The sequence below is a fragment of the Cyrtonyx montezumae genome, unplaced genomic scaffold (assembly GCF_038088225.1).
Source record: "Cyrtonyx montezumae isolate F1298 unplaced genomic scaffold, pur_monq_1.0 scaffold_2, whole genome shotgun sequence".
Lineage (NCBI taxonomy): Eukaryota > Metazoa > Chordata > Aves > Galliformes > Odontophoridae > Cyrtonyx > Cyrtonyx montezumae.
The window spans coordinates 16,106,653-16,128,551 of record NW_027071936.1 but is presented as its reverse complement, the minus strand read 5'-3'; the positions used below and the strand labels follow the sequence as shown (position 1 = coordinate 16,128,551).

General features: G+C 36.6%; 1 protein-coding gene across 2 annotated transcripts in view; it reads right to left on the bottom strand.

Annotated features, from left to right (window-relative positions):
• GRID2 (glutamate ionotropic receptor delta type subunit 2) overlaps positions 1–21,899 on the bottom strand; it is a 637,449-nt gene that overhangs the window by 242,732 nt on the left and 372,818 nt on the right. Inside the window, exon 3 of one of the 2 annotated variants that reach the window (XM_065736492.1) lies at positions 3,972–4,256. The exons of the other annotated variant lie outside the window; for it this stretch is intronic. Within the exon in view, the coding sequence (XP_065592564.1) occupies positions 3,972–4,256 (285 nt within the window). The remainder of the gene's footprint in view (positions 1–3,971; positions 4,257–21,899) is intronic. 2 annotated transcript variants of the gene reach the window in all.

Here is a 21,899-nt window from a genome sequence, read left to right as displayed (position 1 = left end):
ACCTACTCCTTAACTGTGCAATAAAGCTACCTTTAATGGTGTTTGCAGAAGCACAGCATTGTCCTGGAACACTTTTAATATCCTCATACGAAATTTTCTTCAACAAAATCAGGTTTCATGTTTTCATAGGATTTTATCTTGTTTTATCTTAAGGAACAATACACGCTGAATAAAAGGGGTCTCTGCATTAAATTTACTGGGAGTTTGACTTTCATCATCCCAAGCAGAAAGCAAGGATGAGGGGAAGGAGTCTCATTATGATTTTAGAAGTTCATCTCAGTTTATACAGTAAAGTAAAGCAGCAAATGAAACACAAAAACCACTTAAGTATGCTCAAATTAAAATGTTCTCCTCTCTCACCTCTTTACCACTAACCATACTTCTGTGCCTTAGTTGTTACCAGTAAATCTCTATCACCAAAGGGCAAAGGTTTGATACATTCTTTTGGTTAGTTTAACTACATCTACAACAACAATAAAAAAAATCTTTATCATTACCAAAATGTATACGCCATTTTGTTTGTTTCAGAAGCCAATTTAGCTAAAATTTTACTTGAAAAAATAGCTAGCAGTTAAAATTTGTACATCAGTTATTCCAGAATTGCATTTCTTCATGCCTTCATTAAGACCCATCTCTGTAAGTCACTAAAATAATTACTTCCTTCAAATAGCAACTTTCTCAGCTGATAAATGCACTTTAAGTAGACTCGAATCTTCTAGCATTAAGCTGGAAGAAGTGTTAAAATGTTACAATTGAATATACTTGTCTTCTTCTATTCAAAAGAGATCTGTCATTTTTACAAAAGGATAACATCCAGCAAATAGCTCTCTGCCCCGCAGAAAGACACATTTCCAGCTATAAATAATTCTTTCATTCTCTGATAATGAAAAAGAATCTATGATAGATTGCAAGTTAAAGATCAAAAGCAGTTTAGTTCGTGGTATTAAAAAATGACGCTGTTTATAAATTGATACGCGAATGGTTGCAACCTCTTTTAAAGGTGCAAGGGATCTGGTTTAGCACAGTGTTTACTTTGGATAAGAGCCTAATTTCATTGTAGGAAAATTACTGCAAATACAAAAGGCACTTTTTCACATATAAAAATATTCCCTGAAACAATTTCAGGAATACGACTACAGCATTTTTACTAAATCATTAAATTTAATCTCTGAGAAGAAATTTCTTAATAAAACTCTTCTCATTGCTTCTCCATATTTTCTGTAGCAACAACAGAAAAAGAAAATAAAGAATTAACACAGCAAAATCTATATTTCCATTAATTTTCAAGTGTGATTTAGTGCTATGGAAATAGCACTTAATACGATATCTATCTTGAAAAAGAAAGAAAGATTAAAAAAAAATACTGGGGTAGTAAGTAGCTCTGTTTGCACAAGTGCGAGTACTTCAGAGGACTGAATATGTTTTGCTTTAAACAAATAATACCCTCCTTATTAAATGGTATGAATTTAATACTAATGCAAGTGCTAATCTACCTCCTACTTTAATACTAAATGTTATATTAACTGCTGCAAGCAGTTCAAGGGAGCAAAGCTTCCAAGCCTACATTTGAGCCCAAATCTATATGAGGTGAGAGAATAAATAAATGAAATACTGCCTCAGATCCTCTCAGACATGTTGAGGAATGTGAATGTTGGCTTCCACAGGGAACAAAATGCAACCACACTTTGCTGCACTGATGCATTGAGCACTAGGATGCCTTGCCCTGGGGCTGAATGCCCAGTCTTGATTTCATTCTAAAACAGGAACAAAAGCCAATGCCTCCTTCTTTATGCTGCTATGGAGTTCTTAGGCCAACTTGTGTGCATAAAACTCAAACTGATAGGCTTTTTTTTTTTCTGTTTAGTTAGTATTAGTACTTTGCATCTAAAGGCACATCCAAATAAACTACTTTCTCAAACATCACAATCACTGAATAATTGAGTTGGATGGGTCTTCTAGAGGTCATCAAGTCCCACCTCCTGCTCAAAGCAGGGTGGACAGTGAGTTGAGATTTTTCCACTCTATTATCCATTAAATAAGTGATCCCAGCTCATCATTTCATGTCTTTTATGCCTTTGCTTTCTCCATCCTGCCCTGTGTGCAAACTCTTCTCCGGTCAATACAAAGCTAGAAAGAAAAACAGTGCCCTGCTAACATACTAGAAAAGCTTGGAGCAGATCAACACAATGACAGGAAAAGGGGAGAGAGAAACATCTATTTTTTAAAATATTTATAATAAGCTCCTTGCAAGATTGTTCATTAGGGACTGCTGTGAAAATCATGCAATCACACGTAAAAGGAAAACTACTGCCACAGATTAAAAACTGGCTAAGAGAATTAAGCACAAGCAAAATACTGTGTCAAGCCTGATGATTCTGCCTAAATAGAAGAGCGTTAGAAAATGGACAGACTGCTTAGTACATATTAAATGCAGGGGTCTTTTTGCATCTTTTCCTGATATATGTGATAGTGATCACTCACCAGAGTCACTTTACCAATGTGTCTAGTTCAACACAACATTACTTGTAGTCTACTAAAGAAAGAATAGAAGATGAGGGAAGACAGTGACTACCACAAATCATATCTGGGGTCGATGTGTCACTGAATAAGCTCCTGGTCTGAAACTTATTCAGGCATCTGCATTACGTAAGTTATACCATAATGAGATTTCCACCCAGAAATCAAAGACAAAATGACACGCTGCCTGAATTTCATTCTCACATTAAGTAATGTAACCTGAATAATTTAAAACTAGTATTTATGAATACAATTACGAAAAAACATTAAATAAATTTTGATGTTTAAAACAAATGCATGCAAAGAGGTATCATTTTGTCGACAAGACTACAGTACTCTTTATAACTACACAGGTACTCAGTTGCATGAACCAAAAAAAACCGTGAAAAAAATTACTCTGCTGCAAGGTTTTTGGGTCAGTGTTTATGTCCATGTTCCTGATTCTGTGGCTGGCACTTTTAGGCACTACTTTGTTATAAATAGCAATTCTCCTATTCATCATTTTCTATAGTTCTAATTTAAGAATTTATTAGGTAGTCATGGAACAAAAAAAATCAATAACACCTGACCCGAATGAACCAGTTATTATGCGCAGCAAATTGCTGAAGTTTGCATTTTTCAACAGCTTGAAGATTTAACTTTGAAAATAAGTTTTAAAATGTTCATCCAAACCAATCATGATTGCATATGAATAATGGATGCGTCTGAAGAAAACAAGTCTGATTTCAAAGCAATTTTCCATAGGAAAAGATCATAAAATTCGTTAGATAATGCATCTCTACTACAAAAATCTGTTTAGCTGTCAGTCGCAGAAGATATCTGTACTAAAATTGGCTGAATCACCAAACAGGATGGCACTGTCTGATGCCGTTACTTGTGTTGCACTTACTGACACATCTGCTGTCAACTCAGCGTTCTTCAGGAACACTGAATGCACCAAAAAAGAAGGAATATTGCCTTCTCTAGCCCTCCTCCTCAAGTGCTTCACACTACGGAAGTTCTCTCTGTAAGTTTCACATTTACAAATAGCATCTCATTCTTGCTAAGGTATCTGTCCTACATTCATTGCTACCTCAGCTTCTGTATATCAAATGAAAGCTTATAAAAAACGAGACATTCACAACACAAGAAACAAATTGGACAGAATATGAAATCTTACCTGTTACCTCTTGAACTGTCATCTCTAAAAAACCCAAAAAACCCAGCAAGATTGCTGAATTTTTTACTCTTGAGAAAGCCAGGTAATTGCTCCATTTATAAGCTAACTAACATAGAAATCATCAGATTAACCTGTAAACAACAAATGATTTTAGAACCTCTCAGGTAACATGAAATACTGGTGGAACCATAAATGTTCAGAAGGAAAACAACATAGTTGAAGTCAGTAAAGACATAGAATGACTGCTTTCCACAGAATTAAGGATTTGACAGAAATTACCCAGTTACTTACTTACCATAATCATTATCATAAAAGATGATGAATTTCTGCCAGGCGTATTCAGTGATCACTCTCAAAATGACATCATTTAAGTAGACAGGGGGGCGGACAGAGAGCGTGTAGTCATCATTGCGGTTGCTCCTGGTGAGCCCACAGCTGCTTCTTGGCGTTCCTCCTGTTGAGCGCTGGATGAAAAGGTGAGGGATGTGCATGGCATCTGCCAGTGACTGCAGGGAACCTGCTGACGTGCAACCAATGGAGCTCACAAGGGCCAGGATGCCTTGGTTCATCAGGTCACAGGCTGTAAGAAAACACAGTAAAGTTCAAGATGAGAGCAGTTCATTGTACAGGGCCTAATTTTGCCGTTTAAGTGCAGATACTTGACACTGAAATACAATGGTTTCAATCAAGTGAAATACAGATAAAATTTTGTACATTGAGTAATTCATGAAGGTAATGAGATTTCTCTATTCCATGTGTGCTGTCTTGTGGTAAAAGCAGAACGACTGCCTCTTTCACCTAGCCCAGAAGTGAATTATGTCTTCAAAATGGAACCTAACTCCTGGACCTTTTGAGGAACATCAAAAGCAAATTCCAGCTACTGAATTAACGTGACTTCCCAGGAAGTTAAGCACTATTCTGTCTAGCATAACAGCTCCATAAATAGCATCTTTGTATTATACAGAGAAAATCTGAAGGAGTAACAGCTCAGTCTCACCGTCAACTTTGAGAAACAGCAGAATAGGGTTAGGTACATCAACTTATCTAAGCAAAAATGGAGATGCTACTGGGTTTTAAAAGACTTATGCAATGATCTTATGTAACTTATCATTTTCATAAGCTTTTTCTTCTTTTCCTTAAAATAAAAATAAAATAATAATAATAATAAAAAATAAAAATAAATAAAATGCTTTCAAAACACAGAGAACGGTTTTTGTGTTCACTCTCCTCAGTTCCTTAAGAAAGACATGGTGTTGCTTACACAAAAAACACCCTGTAACTAATTGTTCAGCTAATGATGGCTGATTTACAAGCAGACAAACTGAAGTACTATATAAATGCCAACCATATTAATACCAGAGATGTTTATCATGATTAATGTTAATGCAATCAATAAATACCAAAAGAATTAACAATGATTAGGTCTGTAATTTTGCAGAATTACCCTGTGAAACAAAGCAGAGTCAAGTGTTTATGTTGGGCTTCTAATAGAATTGAGAGCTTGAATGACGAAGCAGTAGAAGCTTGTAGCATAATTCCCCAGAGTACACCCAAAGCCAAATTCTGAAATGCTCAGTTTGCCACAAGCAAAGCTGCATATGCACTTAATCAGTATACACATGTAGAAATTCTACAATGAGATGGTAAAGAGAATCATCAAATCATAGTATGCATTTACCTACACACATCTAATATTAACTGCGTAATTACCATTCAGGAATAATCCGTGCACATAACAGGTGCAAGCAAAAAGCAGAAAACCCATATGTGAGAATATATTCCCCTAAAAATATAAAAGCATACTCTTGTGGCATACCTGTTGTCTTATATCATATGGCTCTTGCTCACAATGAGTAATGTTTCATTCCACAAACACTTACTGATTGAAATATAAATATTTACAGCATAAGGAATGATTCAACTTAAATGGAGTTCCTGCAATCAGGCTCATGGAGAGCATGACTCGCAAAGGATGGTGTTGGAGGTCTTAAATGCAGGGAAATGCCTTTTTAGAAAGACAGCACATGATTCTCATTAAGATACTGAGACTTGAAACATGATACCACAGAGGCTCTAACTGATGCAAACACCTCACGCAAATAGGAGGATGACTGCTCTCACAAAGCTTTCCAAGTGTTTTGGGTTAGAATAGTGTGTTACTTTGTATTAGCTCTGAGCATACAACAGCTTTTGACCAGCTGCTGGCTTTAGGTTAAAGGAAATAATAGATTGTTAATACTCACAACTATCTTTTCTAGAAAATTATTTAAAAAAAATAAATCAGTGTTTCACACATTTGTAATATTCAGAACATCTTAAAATTCTCATTAGCTATTGACCTAGTATGCTGCTTGCTTATATTTCTCATCATCCTCGCTTTCAGGAAAGTAAACAGTTTGTCAAGTTGTGTTTAGGTATTTTTGGAAACTCTTTACTGACATAGTTTTCCTGTAAAGTACTGCAATTTTTAGGTTGCACATTCTGATGAAAATGCTACTGCTTGAGAAAAAAAAATAATATATATATATATCTATATATATCTATATCTATCTATATATATATATATATATATATATATATATATATCGATCTATCCATCAATAAATACCTAGAGCTACTTATATTTCAATAGATATCTTTCCAGTTAAATATTGACAAATAAAATCAATTCTAGATTTTGCAGATGTCTGCTTTAATTCAACAAAAATTTAGTACTAGGAAGTCCTGATACTACACAAATAAAATACTGAGTGCAACATTGCTGTCTCTCAGACAGATATATTTAAAAATATACCTGAGTCAGCTCACATTGCAAAAATAGCTTGGAGATGTGTACACTTACAGGCACACACTTTCAGACTGAGAATAATCAGTGTACTCACTGTAACACCAGGTAGTGGGAAACGTTATTGAAACACGAAGGGGAAGAAAGCGGCGGGAAACGTTTAGCTCCACAGGGCCAAATGCTAATATCAGCAAATAAACTGTATAAAGGCTTAACACCTTCTCTCTTGACACTGAGCCACGTTTGTTTGTTACAATAGCTTCAAGACCGAAGCTGCCCATTTAGCCCTTTCTTCCAGGACGTTTATGAGAATTGTACGCATTGGGGTTGGGGTACTATGCGTTTAATTATGATTGCAAATAGAACTTTTTCCTGTACACTTAGAAACTATTTAATACAGAGTTAGATGCTGGAAAAAGGGTTGTTATCTCAGAAACAGTTTTTCTAGAAAATGAGTCGATGAATTGCAGAGCTCACCTCTGAGTCAGACCACGACTACATTATTTTTTGAACAGAAATATATTCCTATAATATATACACATAGAAAGTAAAACTTATACCTTATCAGAGAATCACAAATGTTATACTATCACATACAATATCCATATAATGTAAGCAGAAATTGTTGGCTCCAGCAGAAGAGCACCTTGGTACAATGTGAGACTGAGTTCTACGTGTTTCCTTAGCCTCTTCCCCTTCCCATCCATTAACCAAATCTTAGTTGAATCCTTCTCCTAGTCCTTCAAATCTTGCCACTGTACCTTAATAACTGACTAAAAGCTCTAGTTCAAACAAATTCCAAACCCTGTTTGCGCTTCTTTTTGAACCTCAAATATTCAAGTTATATTCGATACCACTTGTAACAAAAAATATAATGTACAAACACACACATGAAATTACGTAAATGGTAGTTTGCCTTTCAAAATAGTTACAATTGAAATTACTTATAACCCTAAAGATTGCATTTTCAAGCTGATTCTTGACCTACTTTGGATACAATCAAGTTGCATTAGCTTACTACCAACTAGAGATACAAAAATATTCTCTTTTAAGACCTCACTTGGGACAGAAGAAATATCAAGTTCATATAGGCTTACACACTCCCACTGCAAACTCAACAATGAAGGAACACAGAATAAACACTATTGTTTCACAATATGGATTATCTCTTTGCAGAATTTTCCAGACGTTCACTCTCCTAACCAGCAGACAGCAGATGACATTAAAAAGTGGACTTTCCGCTATTATGTTATACAATTCAGTTATACACTAAGTTATACAACTGTACAAAGATTTTTAAATATTGTATAGAGATAATATTGTCTATAGAACATAGATATAGATACAGACTCTCTAGATAGATATCTCTCATAGATATAGATATACATACAGACTCTCTCTCATATAACACATGCTTGCATACACACAGCTTTACATTTCAGTCTTCAGTTTATCTCGTCTTTTTGCAAATGCTAAGTTACTGAATTTCAAACACTGACACCCTAAGCATCAATTAAAAATTGGAATAATTTTTTAAAATCAATCTTTTTGAGTACAATCCCTTCTAATATAGTTTGTCACGTGTAGCAGAAATGCTAAGTCATGGCTTGAACCAGTGATTGAGCACCTGGTAGAAAGGCAGGGCCAACCCAGGGGAGTTCAAGTGTGTGCAATGTACCTGAGTGACCAGAAGAGGTAGAGCCAGGATCCACCTCTTCCCAGACCTCTTTTAAGGGATGGCAGTAGAGGCTAGGATATCTTGTTGTAGATCTCGGCATACCTAAATCCTTCTAAGGGTAAGCAGCTTTCATCATAGTATCACCAAAGTTGCAAGAGTCCTCTGAGATCATGCAGTCCAACCGTCCATCTATCACCAATTGTTCTCACTAAATCACGTTCCTCAACACAGTATTTAAATGTTCCTTAACACCTCCAAGATTAGTGACTACCACTTCCCTGGGCAGCTCATTCCAATGCCTGACCACTCTTCTGAAGAAGAAATACTTACTGATATCCAGTCAGAATTGCCCATGGTGCAACTTAAAGCCATTTCGTCTCATCCTATCGCTAGTTACATGAGAGGTCAACCCCAGATCACTACAACCTTCCTTCAGGTAGTTACAGAGGACAATAAGGTCTCCGCTGAGCCTCCTCTTTTTCAGACTGAACAATCCCAGCTTCCTCAGCCGTTCCTCGTAAGGCTTGTGCTTCAGACCCCTCACCAGTTTTGTTGCCCTTTTCTGGACACATTCCAGAGCCAAAGCGCAGGACCTGGTACTTGGCCTTGTTGAACCTTTGTTTCTGTGCCCATGGCTGATGTATTTGGGCTCATCCTCACCTGCTACAGCCTAGGATTTTTCAACTCTGCTAGTACTGCTATACTTTCCATTGTATTATAGCATTACAGCATGGCAAGTAGAAAAAGCAAAAACCTAATTTTGTGTCCAGTATGATTTTGTTTGAAGACTACAGCCAATACAATTTAAAATAAATAAATTACATGTAACCTATTAGCTTATATAAGCACTTCCAGAAAAACAGAATTTTTTAAATCTACCTATTTAAATATGTCCTTTCAATGTTTTCTCTAAGAACTTACAATTGTTTCTGTTTTATAAATAACTACTGATTGCTGTAATTCAGGAAAATAATAAACTCCTGCAATTAAGAGCAAGCTTGAAAACAGATGCATAAATATGTAAGAAATAATAAAAGGCCTACTGAGATTTAGTTCTTGCAATTTACGTGACAGCTTTCTTACTAATTTTCCACTGTTCTTTCCTGATAATAAATCATAACGTATCAGTCACACACATAACAAAGTGACAAGTCAAAGTGAAAAAGTTATCAGGAAGTCTCTTGTCTTCAGTAATGGCTTCAGTAACTTTATTCCCATTTGACTTGCTGATTAAACAAAAGAAACTGCCAGACTGATCACTACTTAAGTAAATGGATGCTCAATTTTCTCCCCATTTCAACACAACAGCCAGGAAATATCCACTCAGAGGTCAGAGAGAAAATATCTATCCCATGAGAACCTGAGGTTTTCCCCATACATGGCACAAGAAAAGTACTTACAGATTTATTAATGCAGTTAGAAAATTAATCAACCCTTCCATCACTCTGTTTGTAATAATGCATATTTCAAAAAGGATAAACACCTGATTGAAAGGGCAAAATTCAACACTGGGTGACTTGAACACCTGAAAAACATATTTTAAGAAACCAGAACATCTGTGCAGTTTTTGTAAGCTGTTAATTCCTTGTTTACTCTCAGAATAATATGCTGATGACTGTCCTAGAAATTTTTACTTAGTTTCAGAATGCTGATGAATGCTGAGCAACCATAGTGAGCAAGTTCCTCCTTGTGAAGACTAAGTAATAATGTAATGCCTGGATTTCTTACATTGAGGTGTTCTCCTCCCTCCAGTGAGTGTCCACACTAACCACAGAAGTAGTTTTTTTTGCCTACCCGTCATCTACAAACTGTCCCTAAACACTCATGAATTCATTGCAAAAGCGTGCTCACGTGGAAAAAAGAAGCCATGAAAAATTACATGAAATTCAACAGATAAAGTACAGTTCTTTCTGGTCTTCACAATCCTAGAGCTTAGTCTAAAATTTTCAGTAAAACTTTATAGTCACTTTCAGACAGCAATTCTGCTGTAGAAAATTATTCTACTTTCATAACGCAACAGTTCATCTCAGTCTTAGAACTGAATTATAAATGAGTGACAGCACATTTTTAATATATCCTGAAAACTACTCAGAAGGAAATAAGAGTAAGATGTGGGGAAAAAAATAAGTATTATTCACTTGGTTTTAAAGATTGTTTTTCTTTTTTTTTATATGTTTATAGAAAGCCTCTTCATTTTCTCTGTAAACTAACCAGCTGTCCTCTCCACTACACAACTCAGACTGCTAGCAGTATTTGAAATTCACTTGTAATTAATGCATATGAAAATTTGTTTTTTACAGGCAAAAGAAACTAACTCATATTTAAGTTTTAGCAGGTGAGCTTCCTAAGCTTTGGAGTTTCTTTAGGAAAAATAATCCAAAATTATCGTTTCTAATGAAAAGTTATAAGAGTAGAAAACGTTATCAGAAAGAGCATTTGCATTTCTGTTGTGCAGCTGATTTTGGATGTTTTTACTAACAAGCCTGCTGTGAAGTCTTTCTTTAGGTCAGATTTCCTTCTATACAAAGGCTCTACTAATTACAGTAACATTAAATCCACCACATTAAAATTTAATCATTCATCCAAGCCTTGAAAATTAAACTAGAAATCTCACAAGTATGGAGGGATGTAAGACCTCTACACAAATGTCATTTTGACATCATTCTTTACAGGACGCAGTAAGAGCTTCAAGCAAGTGCATCTTGTAGAGCCAAATTACAAAGGCTACTACTAAGTGGAACACTCAAACAATATCTCTTTTCGGCCTAAAATTCAGATTATTTTGCCTCCAAGTCAACCTGCAGATTTTCTGTTCCATTTTAGAGAGACACATAGGGCACTTGCTTTGACAAACTGCTACCACAAGCAGATAAACAATTGAACTATCTTTAAAAGTTAACATTTCTCAAATCTGTTTTCACCTAGTACTCAACTGTTGCAGCCACACTTTGGCTGAGAGGAGTGAAGGCTCCTCACACTCAGAAGCCCTGAACTATCTTGAAATACATTTAAAAATAGCATTCCATAATAATATACATGGCTGCAAATCCTTAGCCAAATAATGGCTTTTGCCACCATTTCCTCTACCATGAGAAGATAAGTAGCTTGAAGAAAAGCACCACTGCTTATTAGGGTACAGTGGTGCCATATCAATGCTCAATAAGAGCACTAATTGAAGGGAAGCAGAGAAAGGAGGAGGTAAAACCAATTCAAGTCAGGCAGCGACTTGCACTGGAGAAAGAGCTAGAGATATCACAAAATTAGTCTTAAACCTGACATCCCAACAAGGATGACTATCTGCAAAGTTCATTTAGCTGACTGAAAACTAAGAAATGCACAGAAACTCCAAAATCCTCCCTTTTTTGCATGCCGATTCCTTGCTAGCATGAGTCAAATCCCATCTACTGCTGGCATCTTTGTTCAAGCTGTTGTATGAGCAATTTCTATTCATCCATTAAAGGAAATGAAAACTTTTTATTTCATGCACAGCCCTTGGAAGATTATAGTTCATTACCTAATTTAATGATAAAGCATATATTACTACAGTCTACTGTGCAACTTCCTCCATTCTCACTTTCTTCATCTTCACCCCTTTACTGTTGCTGAATCTTTTAATTTTCCTTACCAGCACTATTTGAGAAGTTATTAAGCACCACATAGTGTCTGATACTCTTTTTAATAGCTAGTTGCCTGCTGCAGAGCAGACAATTGCTGCATAGCAGCAATTATATGGAAACAAAAAGACTGAGACTTAAAGAAGCTTAATATAAAATTAAAGGCAATTTTATCAAAAGATAAGATCTTAGGGATTTAGTCTACTTCTGTGTTCCCTGAAAATCTATGCAGAAGTTATTAAATTAGGGGAAAATCCATTAACAACAAAACATGTTTAAACTTTGATCATTAACAATTCTTATTTTATGGAGTTGCTCAAAACAAGTCAGGGCAAAATTCTTTTAAGAGATTAAAACGTCTCCTAAAGACATTTGACCAAAAACACCTTTTCCTTGCCACCTATCAGTCAGATTGTCATGCAGTTCTTCCTTCCAATCTTTTCATTTCAGATCCAGCTTCTCACCCTATTCTGCTTTTTTGTTCCCAAAGTACTGCTTAACTCTCCTTCATTTTCCCCTGTCCTGCTTTCCCTCTCTCTTTAGCATCTACTACAACCAAAGCCATGTGCTCTTCATGTATCCTCCTCCATACCCTTTTTGTCTGATTTTTTTTTTCCTCCCCCATCTTCTTCAAACCGTCTCCTCCAAGAACAAAACACAAGATCTGGAAGCTCTGGCACCAGCCAGGCTGAGAATCTAAAGGTTCAGATCTTGTTCCTGCCTCTGCCATTACTTTGTGGCATGACTTTTTTTTGGATAAGAAATACGATTTCTCAGGATTATGAGTGGATTATAATACTGCGATACCTTTGTGAAACTCTTTTGGATTATCTAAATGCAAAGGATTACAATCATCCCTTTGCCCCACCAACAACCTTTTCTAAAGTTAGAAAAGCCATTTCTTAGTATAATTTACATTCTGCAAAGTTCCTTTACATCTCCCTTCTTGTGAGTGCTAATGTTTCGTAACTCTCCTTTCTTGCCTGAACTATTAGTATGGAGACAACAGACTCTGCTGAAGAGATGCACTATGAAGCACAATAGCACAACCTAGTCCAGGGCAGACAAAAGAACACACAGCTGGTAGCATTAGTCTGATTGGAAGCCCTACAATGGAAAGAGCTGCCTGTGCTGCCCTGGATGAGCTTGGCATTCTCCCAAGAACAGATATTACTGAACAATACTGCTCAAAATAAGGCCAACACCAAAGGAAAGAAAATCTGTGAATAGCAGTCTGGGAGTCTTCTTTCCTTCAGTGCAAACAGCAAAGGGAACAGAAAGGGGACAGTAGAGTAACTTTTTTTTTCCGCGCGCGTGTGTGTGGGGGTGTGTGACATTGCAGAGGAAGCTATTTTCATAAGCCAAAAACAGGGAGGAAAAAATGCAAAAGAGACATGCATTTAATTTTTTTAAATAAAATTTAATGAAAAATAGGCTATTCTACTAGACAAGCAAATTGAGCAGTGCATTTTGAAGACCAAACAATACTATGGTTAGATCTTGCATTTGCCTTGAAAAAGAGAAGCAGATTCTACATCATGACAAAAGATTTTTTATGAGAATAAAAGGAAGCAAGGATGCCGCTACATCAGTTGCAGAAAATACATGGGTGTGAAAAACCTGAGAAGCCTGTAGGAGTTCAGAACATCACTTCCATTAGCAACTTAGCCACTCAAGAAAACCTCAGACGAGTGGAAACAACTATCACCATTATTACTCGCTAAGAATAGACATTGTACTTATTTCTCTGACTGACACACAGAATAACAATCACGTTAAGAATAGAAATATCAACTACCTTTTATAGAATGTTTTTTATTTGTAACTCCAAAAATCTTTTGCAAAGATTCTCAGCATCTTCGTCTCTATTTCACAGAAGAAAACAGATGTGCCAAAGGGAATTACTTGCCCAAGGTCAGAAAGCAAACCAAGGAAACTGTTTTCTATGCCAAACTGAAACATGCACAAAGACTGAAAACAAAGTCTTTTGTTGGAGCTTTTCATTGTTTTCATTGAGCATTAGTGTTCAACTAAAAGCATTTTATGTTCTGAGCCTGATATAACTAAGCTTTATGAAAAAGAAAACCCAACAAAACAATTTGAAAGGCAAAGCAACATGGCCTACAACAGTGGAATTAAATGACAAAGATTCCCAGGTGTACAGTATCCCCAGAGCAAGCACACTCCTGTTTATGAGGGAAGGTGAAACGTATCCCGACACTGAGAGTCAAATGAGTATGTAATGGGAAGTGAATGAAGTAAATAAAAGCAGAGAGGTAGGTGGGAGATGAAGACTTGGAGGATAACAAAATGACAGGAGATGCGAGGAACGTACAATAAGCAGAAGAATTCAATAAAGAAGTAAGCATTTCACAAGGAAAATTACAGACAATTGTACGGTACTGAAATAAAAGGCTAAGAAAAACTGCATGGGAAATCTACTGTAACGATCAAGCATTTCAAAAAATGACAGACTTTTTCAGATTAGGTATCCAGTACCAGTGACAGAGAAGTCCAGTCTCTGAACATATATTACTTACAAATATCCACAACATGATTTCATATCTGATATGCAGCATAACTGGTCCTAAGAAAGTCACACATCTTATCTGTGCTCATTAACAACCATTTAAGATGGCAACAGTACAGAAGAATGCACTTGATTGGTGCTAAGGGCAGAGTACTTGTGTAGAGATGCACAAAATCAGAAGTGTTATAACAGAACTAATAGAAGACATGAGAAAAAAATAAAAAAATAAAGAACGCACATAGAACAACAGTAATGGAACTAAAAGAGGAAAGAGAAAAGGGATGTAATAGTGGCTTTGATGTCACAGAGAACACTGTTAAGCTGTTACAAGACAGTAAGTAATCAGACAGTAAGACTTGCAGTTGGGAAATAATAAATCTGTGTATACATCAAGGAGCAAGATCTAAGCTGCTGCAATATGGGAATAATGGAAGAGCAGATACAGCAGGAAAGCCTGCAACTGTGACACTGAAACAGCCAAAGAAGTAGACTGCCAGTGCATTGACAAATGTGTCAGTTGAAAGGGCACTGAGGCATCAACTGAGTGCATGTTGTAGGAAAAGCAGCAGCAGGGCTTGGCAGCAGCCTCAGCAAGTGAAGGGAAGGAGAAGGAAGACAAAACATGCATAAGTTTGAGTCTGTTTTTGTGCTCTTACTCCAGGAATAACTGTGCAATGTTCCTTTGGTGCCAGTTGCAACCTTTTACTGAGATTACTTTGACTTTAATGGTTGCAAGAGACGTCAGGAAATGATGATAATAATGCAGCTTTTCTCTTCCCTCCACTTTTCCCAATGTCACAGAAAAAGAAATTTGCTTAACTCTAAAATGGAAAATAAACATTGACAATAAGGAGCACTTGGGTTACACTAAACACTTAACCTTAGCTGGAAGCAGCAGTTGATCTGAATCACACAAACCATGAACTCCCATCAGTGCCAGATTTGAAAGCCTCCTCTGACAACAAAGTGGCACATATCCAACACAGGACATTTCTGTGGTGGAAATGACAATCAGAAAACAATTGACACAGATCCTGTTGAAGTAGCATTTTAGAACTCTATCCCTCCCTGACAAACACAGAATGGTATGGGGTAGAAAAAACAAAGCATCTCAGCTTCCAAAACTGGAGGAAATATGGTTTGCCACAGCCAGTCTGTCTACTGAGAAACATCAACACCACGTACAGGAATCTCATGAGAAGAAAAGCAGTGGACTAGTTGAGTTTACTTGCTCACTTCTGCTTAAAATGCAAGTTATTACTTTTTTATAAGGTCTTTTAAAAAAGTTTAATAACTATTGGAAATAAGTCCCAGTGCTTACTGCATTACTTCAGATCGGAGTAGATTTATTTTTTCATTGCTGTCCTCAGACCGCTGTGCACAGTACATCTTGAAGCAGCTTTCTCCTCTTTCTTCAGTTCTCTCACAGAGATGCTACGACAATTCTGTACAATGGGAGAATCGTATCCACTACAGGCACATTTGCACTCATTTCATTGTTATCGCTTCACAAGTTTCAAGTAAAAGTTGTTCAGTCAATGTTGGACTTCACCGAGGAGTGAATGAGGCTTGCCATGTATATCAAGAGCTCCTGGTTGTGGATTACAAGAAGCAATGTTACTTTCAGCCCAATTTCTCAACACAGTCTCCTGATAGGAGGCACAAAATTCAGGGATGGTTGCTTCAGATGTCAAATGCATTTACTACATTGAACTTACAGTGCTTAGCTCTAGAACTAAGTTTGATGCCAGCAGGAAAAAAGGCCTTGCCACCATCTAGCACACAGAGCTTGCAAGGATGCCTTGAAATGAGATAGGCCGATAGTTGGATTAAATTATTTTACTTTTCCCACCCTTAATGATTCTACAGTACTAGAACTAAACCAGAATACCACATACCACTATCTCATCCACAGTACAATATGTATCATGCAGTAAGAGAAGTGAGAGGCAAAGAAGAGAAAAGATTTGGAACAAATAGCATTTTTTTCATTCAAACATTTGATGCTTTTATGGAAGAAAGTATAGCGATTTCTATGTCATCGTGATACAGGAAGCATATAGCAGATTAAGCAGCACACACACAGAAAACTGGAGTTAGGAAACAAATCTTTCTCTGCCCAGTTTTCAGGTATGCAGCAAGAGATGGATACGTATGCATGTCACGCTAAATGCCTAACTGCAGTTTGAATCCTGCATGCAAGGGAAACAGTGTTGAAGTTTCAGAAATGTTTCTTTAGGATTGAGCACAGCAAAGATTTCTTAGTAACTTAAGTGCTGCCAAGGGCGTTGAGGTAATGCCTACATGGTCTTTCCTCCACTGGCTGGTCTGATCAAAGAGCAAACACTGTCTAAGTTTCCCACAGCATCTCATTAGTGTGCAGCAAGAGGTGAGCTGCAAAAATAAAGAAATTAAATAAATAAATAAAAAAGGATGGTCAATTGTCAGAAATTTAATTACAGATGACTAGTTGCCCAGGGTAAATAATATTAAAATGCATTGTAATGCGTGAGTTTGCATAATTCTAGTACATTATTTTATCGTCTATACATCTGTTTCTGCAGATCTTACACAAAATAGGAGGGTTTAAGCTTAGCAAATAGCACTGATCTCCTTTCGGTGATCTTAGAAATTGTGAAGTTTAATGACTTTTCCTGATTTTTGCTAATGAATTAGTGAGGAAAGAGCAAACTACACACTGTAGTTTTCCCAATTTCCATGCAATCAATTATTTTCCTTTGTCGAAAGGAGAATTATATATTAAGACACTACCAATTTGCATGTCTTTTTCTTTCTTTCTCTCCTCATTGTTTCTTTTGATACTAGTTTATTTTTAATAGAAATTCAACCAATACAACAGAATTCTTTTTGTTTTAGGAACTAGATTGAATGGTATATCTGTAGCATATGTTCACACAAAAACATAAATATGCACACAGAAAATACCACAGTTATCTCCAGCTTCATCTTGTGCACATCAGTATTCTCCATAGGCCAAGTGCAAACCCAAGAGAAAGAAACAGACTTCTACTTTAAGAACAGTATCTTTTTTTCCCCAGCCTCCATCACTTATGTTTGTTGCCTGCATTCCTAAGCCTTTAAGTCACCCAACTGTAGGAAAAAGTCACTTAGTAAGGCTTCAATTAACACAAATATATAGTCAGTATTAGTGCAAGAGATGACCCAAAATCCAGTGATTCTGCCCCCACAAACCAAAATGAAAGCCTTTTCTAGCCTGGAATTGACATTTGAATTAATGCAGCTTTCATTCCTCACTATATAGTATGAACAATAACATATCACAGAAGATGATTTGCACAGAACTTTGAAACACAAAGATTGGAGGAGTGTAATAATTTGGCAAGTAAGAAATAAAAGAGTAGACAGAAAAGACGTAGTAATTCTTATTCTTAGTTTAAGTGACATTTCTAGATCCCAAACCAAACACTGCTAAAGCCCAGGTACATTAAAGAATGGTAAAAACAAAAACAGCAAAAACAAACAAACAAAAAACCTGTCATCTTCAGATGGTTTTGGTGGAGATGTAAAATTGTGATTTCAACTACTTTTACAAACTGGGAAACGTATCCCAGATCTGGCATCCCATGTATCCTATCCTAAATCCACTCTAGGAAGTCATCTTTCCCTAAAACGCTATTTCACTTCAAAGCAGTTGCAGATTTACAGTCTTGAAGAGGCCTAAATGAACTGTGAGTACATATTTTGCCAGCATATATCAATAATAGTACCTCTAAAGCAGAACAGACTACAGCCACAGTTTTACTATGGAACTTGTGCTCATCTCATTTTTGAAGCTTGTAATGTGAACAATTAGCTAGAGAGCTATTCCCATGGTTAGTTCCAATTAAAGTCCTCAACATGAGCTTCCACAGGGGAGTCTTGGAGCTTACATACTTGTACGAAGCTTGGGAAAGCTCTTCAGTCTGTCACCTAAAACCATGTTTGCCAGTGTCACTGGAGAACAATAAGAGGTACCATAAAGGGTTTTATAAAAGCTGGCAGGAGCTTTAGAGGGTGCAGACCTCAACCATCATCCTCACACTTCAGATGTTATAGGATCTGATTCAGACATTTCTCAAAATCAACATACCATGGTTTGCTTGGAGATAAAATCCCCAATGCATCACATCCTAGCACCTTGTTATCACACACACACAGTGAAATGTCACTGTGTCATGTGTTTCTATCAGCTAAAGGACAGCTTTCTTTACATGCAAATTTTTTATACCTGGGAGTATTACAGAAATAGAAGCTCCTTCTGGCTGTAGAATATGTAAACTGTCTGTTGCCTTTTATTATTGTCTTTTTGCCATTAGTAAGATATGGCATAGGCTCAGGGATTTAAGCTAACACATCCTGTTACAGAGCTAGGGACTGCTCTTATTTGTAAATCGTTTCCTTCTATCACAAAAAGACTTTATCACATAATGCCATTTCAGTGGACTGATACCATTGTTTTATTTTTAACAATTCCCATTGCAACTGTATCTATTAACAGTACTGGTGTCATGAAAAATAGATTGGACAAACAATACATTTTAGAAAGAACACTACTGTCAGTGGTTTACAGGCTGGTTCAGTTCCATGATGATTGAGGAGTGGAGACCCATGGACCCATGCCTCAGGAAAGGGGAAGAGGGAAAGGGGAAAAGGAAAAGGGAGATGGGCCTAAAAACAAAACAGTGGCAACAATCTGAGGAGGAAAGCTGATTTAGTAAACAAGATAAAGGAACACAAAATAACACAAAATAATATAATAGGAATTGAAGCTAATAAAAGAAATACAATGGGAGAGAGCGAGCATCTAAAAACCGAAGGCCTTATGCTAACGCTCACATGAAGGAGGCTAAAATTACAAGGGTGATGATCTAAAACAAAGTTGAACAAAAAGGGAATAGTAATTCTATGCATTCAAAACCTGTTCACACGGAGCATATGGATTTAAATAGCATGGCCTTGGGATGTTAAGCAAGCCTGAACAAATGAGATCAAGTTAAAAGTCTGGCACTGTCCAGGCAGACATCATCAGAGATAAGAAAAGCTAGTAAAGACTGTTTTTTGTCTATCATCTTTTCCACGTTCATTTAGAACAACAAAGGGAAACTATACCTTTCACCACTGTACATTTATCATCCATTGAACATTTACAGTTCCATTTGTTTTTCCAAGGTAGTAAGAACAGGACAGGAATACCATCAGACATATTGTAAATTACAGCCATTTAAACAAATTAAAAGCCTTGTCTTCCAAATCAAACAATTAACAACTCCCTAAACCAATCTAAACTACAGGGGAAAAAATTCAATTAGTCCAGTCAACACAGGCACTCTGTAATATTATGTTTATAATGTTAAAATAAGGTCAATTATAGTTCACAACAATTGCATATGATTTTTGCCAGTTTGGGTCGTTCAGTAAAGATGCATTTTAGGCTATACAACTAAAAGTGGAATCAAAAGCTTTGACTTCATCTTACTGGGAAATCTTTTATCACTGAGTAGAGTTGTTTTGGGCAAGATGTATAAAACCTCCAGCACAGACAGGCTGCTGCGGGATTTTACTATCATGTCACAAACACAGTGTTTCAGTAGACTTACATCAGGACCTCTTCATAACTCTTAGCAGCAGTTGTCTTCACAAGCAAAGGTCGCTAGTTTTTCATCCAGAATGCTGCTGACATCTTCAAATTCCAGAATTAAATCCATTTACCTGAATCTAGGCTTGTAAACCCTTCTATTCAACCATTTTCTGTGCCACAGTGCTGAATCACTTCTTTGTTATGTGTCTCTTACAATCCAAATGCAGACTTACATTGAGGGCCTGCAGTACTGGAAGTATTAACTCCTTTAACTAAAATGTTGCCGGAAAACACTATCTTTGTTGCCCTGTTTATTGGGGGGAGACTTACCACTTGTGAACAATGCTCAATTTAATCAGCCAATAAGCAATTAAAGTACTCATTCAGGATGCAGTCTTCCTCTTTCCCTTCTAACAATATCTCATGGACCTGCTGCACCTCAGACAGAAACACACTGCGTGGTGAATCCCAAGACTGCCTCTTTGACCACTGCATTTCAAGAAAGCTGTAGGACTTGAGTTATAAGGACTGTAATCCAAGGAACTAACAGCCCATTTTTTCCCCATCAGAGACTGTGTCCTTATAGCACAATGATTATGAGAGATAGAAGTTGAAATCCCTTGTGGAAGAAGAAAATTTATGTCTTCTAAATCTCCTGACAGCATGCAGAAATCACTCAGTTATCATGCAAAAGAAGAATATATATTCCCTTAGGAGTTCTCTGAACCTGGACTCTAACCTCACTTGCTGCTTCTGACAAAAACTTCAGGCAAACCATTTTGTCTCGGGTAGAAAGATACCTCTCATCTACAGGAATAAACTCTTCATTTTATTCTAGTCTTTAAATCTCTTCTTCTCAAAGCCAAATCAAGAAGTCTAATCTCACATCATCCAAGCTGTCTTTAGTGTACTGCTGAGAAGGTATGTGGAACATGTATCCAGCAGGCATTTGACAGGAAAGGAATTACAATAATCTCGCTCCTCTTAAGCGCGAATGATATGGCACTCATGTGGGACAGGGTAAATGCATAGTGCTTCCACTGTAAAGCATATATTTAATTGTACCCTGTTGTGATCTATGAAAACAGAGGTAACTTAACCCCTTTTACTGCATATGGTTGCAAAGTGTTTGATAAAATCAAAAATTCACACTCTAACCTGCTATTCAATACCACCCTTTTTGTCATAGACTTGTAATCTTCTTTTCAAATGTAAATGAGACATCTCTGAAATACATTTGCAAAAGCTGAAAAAGATAGAATCTGTCCAATCCAACAATATAAGCACAAGAACACTGTGGTGGATTTTGAAATATATATGTACAGTATTTAATCACGGATAGATGACATTGTGAAATTAAACACACAACAGGATTTGGTGTTTAACCAGTATTTTTTCATTTTCCAGATTATTGACAGAAAAAAAGAGTAACACTTATGAGTATTGCTTGTCTAAGAGGGCACATTGTCTTTTATTTTTCTGACCAAAACCTCACAAGCAAAACAAAATTCAAATAAGATAGTAAAATGTCTGAACATAGGAGAAACTGAAAATATACAGTGCTTCAAGGATTACACTTGAAAACATCTGTTACCATTCCATTAGGGACAGTCCTCTCAATACCTAAATATAAGAAAATTCATTTTAGGCACTTGCAGGGATCCATTCTGCACCCTCTAATTCCACTTTGATTTTATTCTTCCCTGAACTTGAACAAACTATTCTGTGGGACAACAAATGAACAGACTTCCCTTTTTTTCCCCACGAGACACCGGTAATGAGTACTAAATGCAGGGTTACATGGAAAACCATTTACCTTACCTACATGTATTTTGAGATTTCAGTAGTTTTCATTGCTTCACATCTGAAGAAATCCAAGATACATAAAACTCTGAGATAAGAAATAGTACAAACAGAGATGACAATGACCCATCTTCAAACCTTGACTAAACTAAGTGAAAGAACTCTGGTGAAAGAGAATAAGTAATTATTTTTGCAAACAAAACCTGCTGCAACA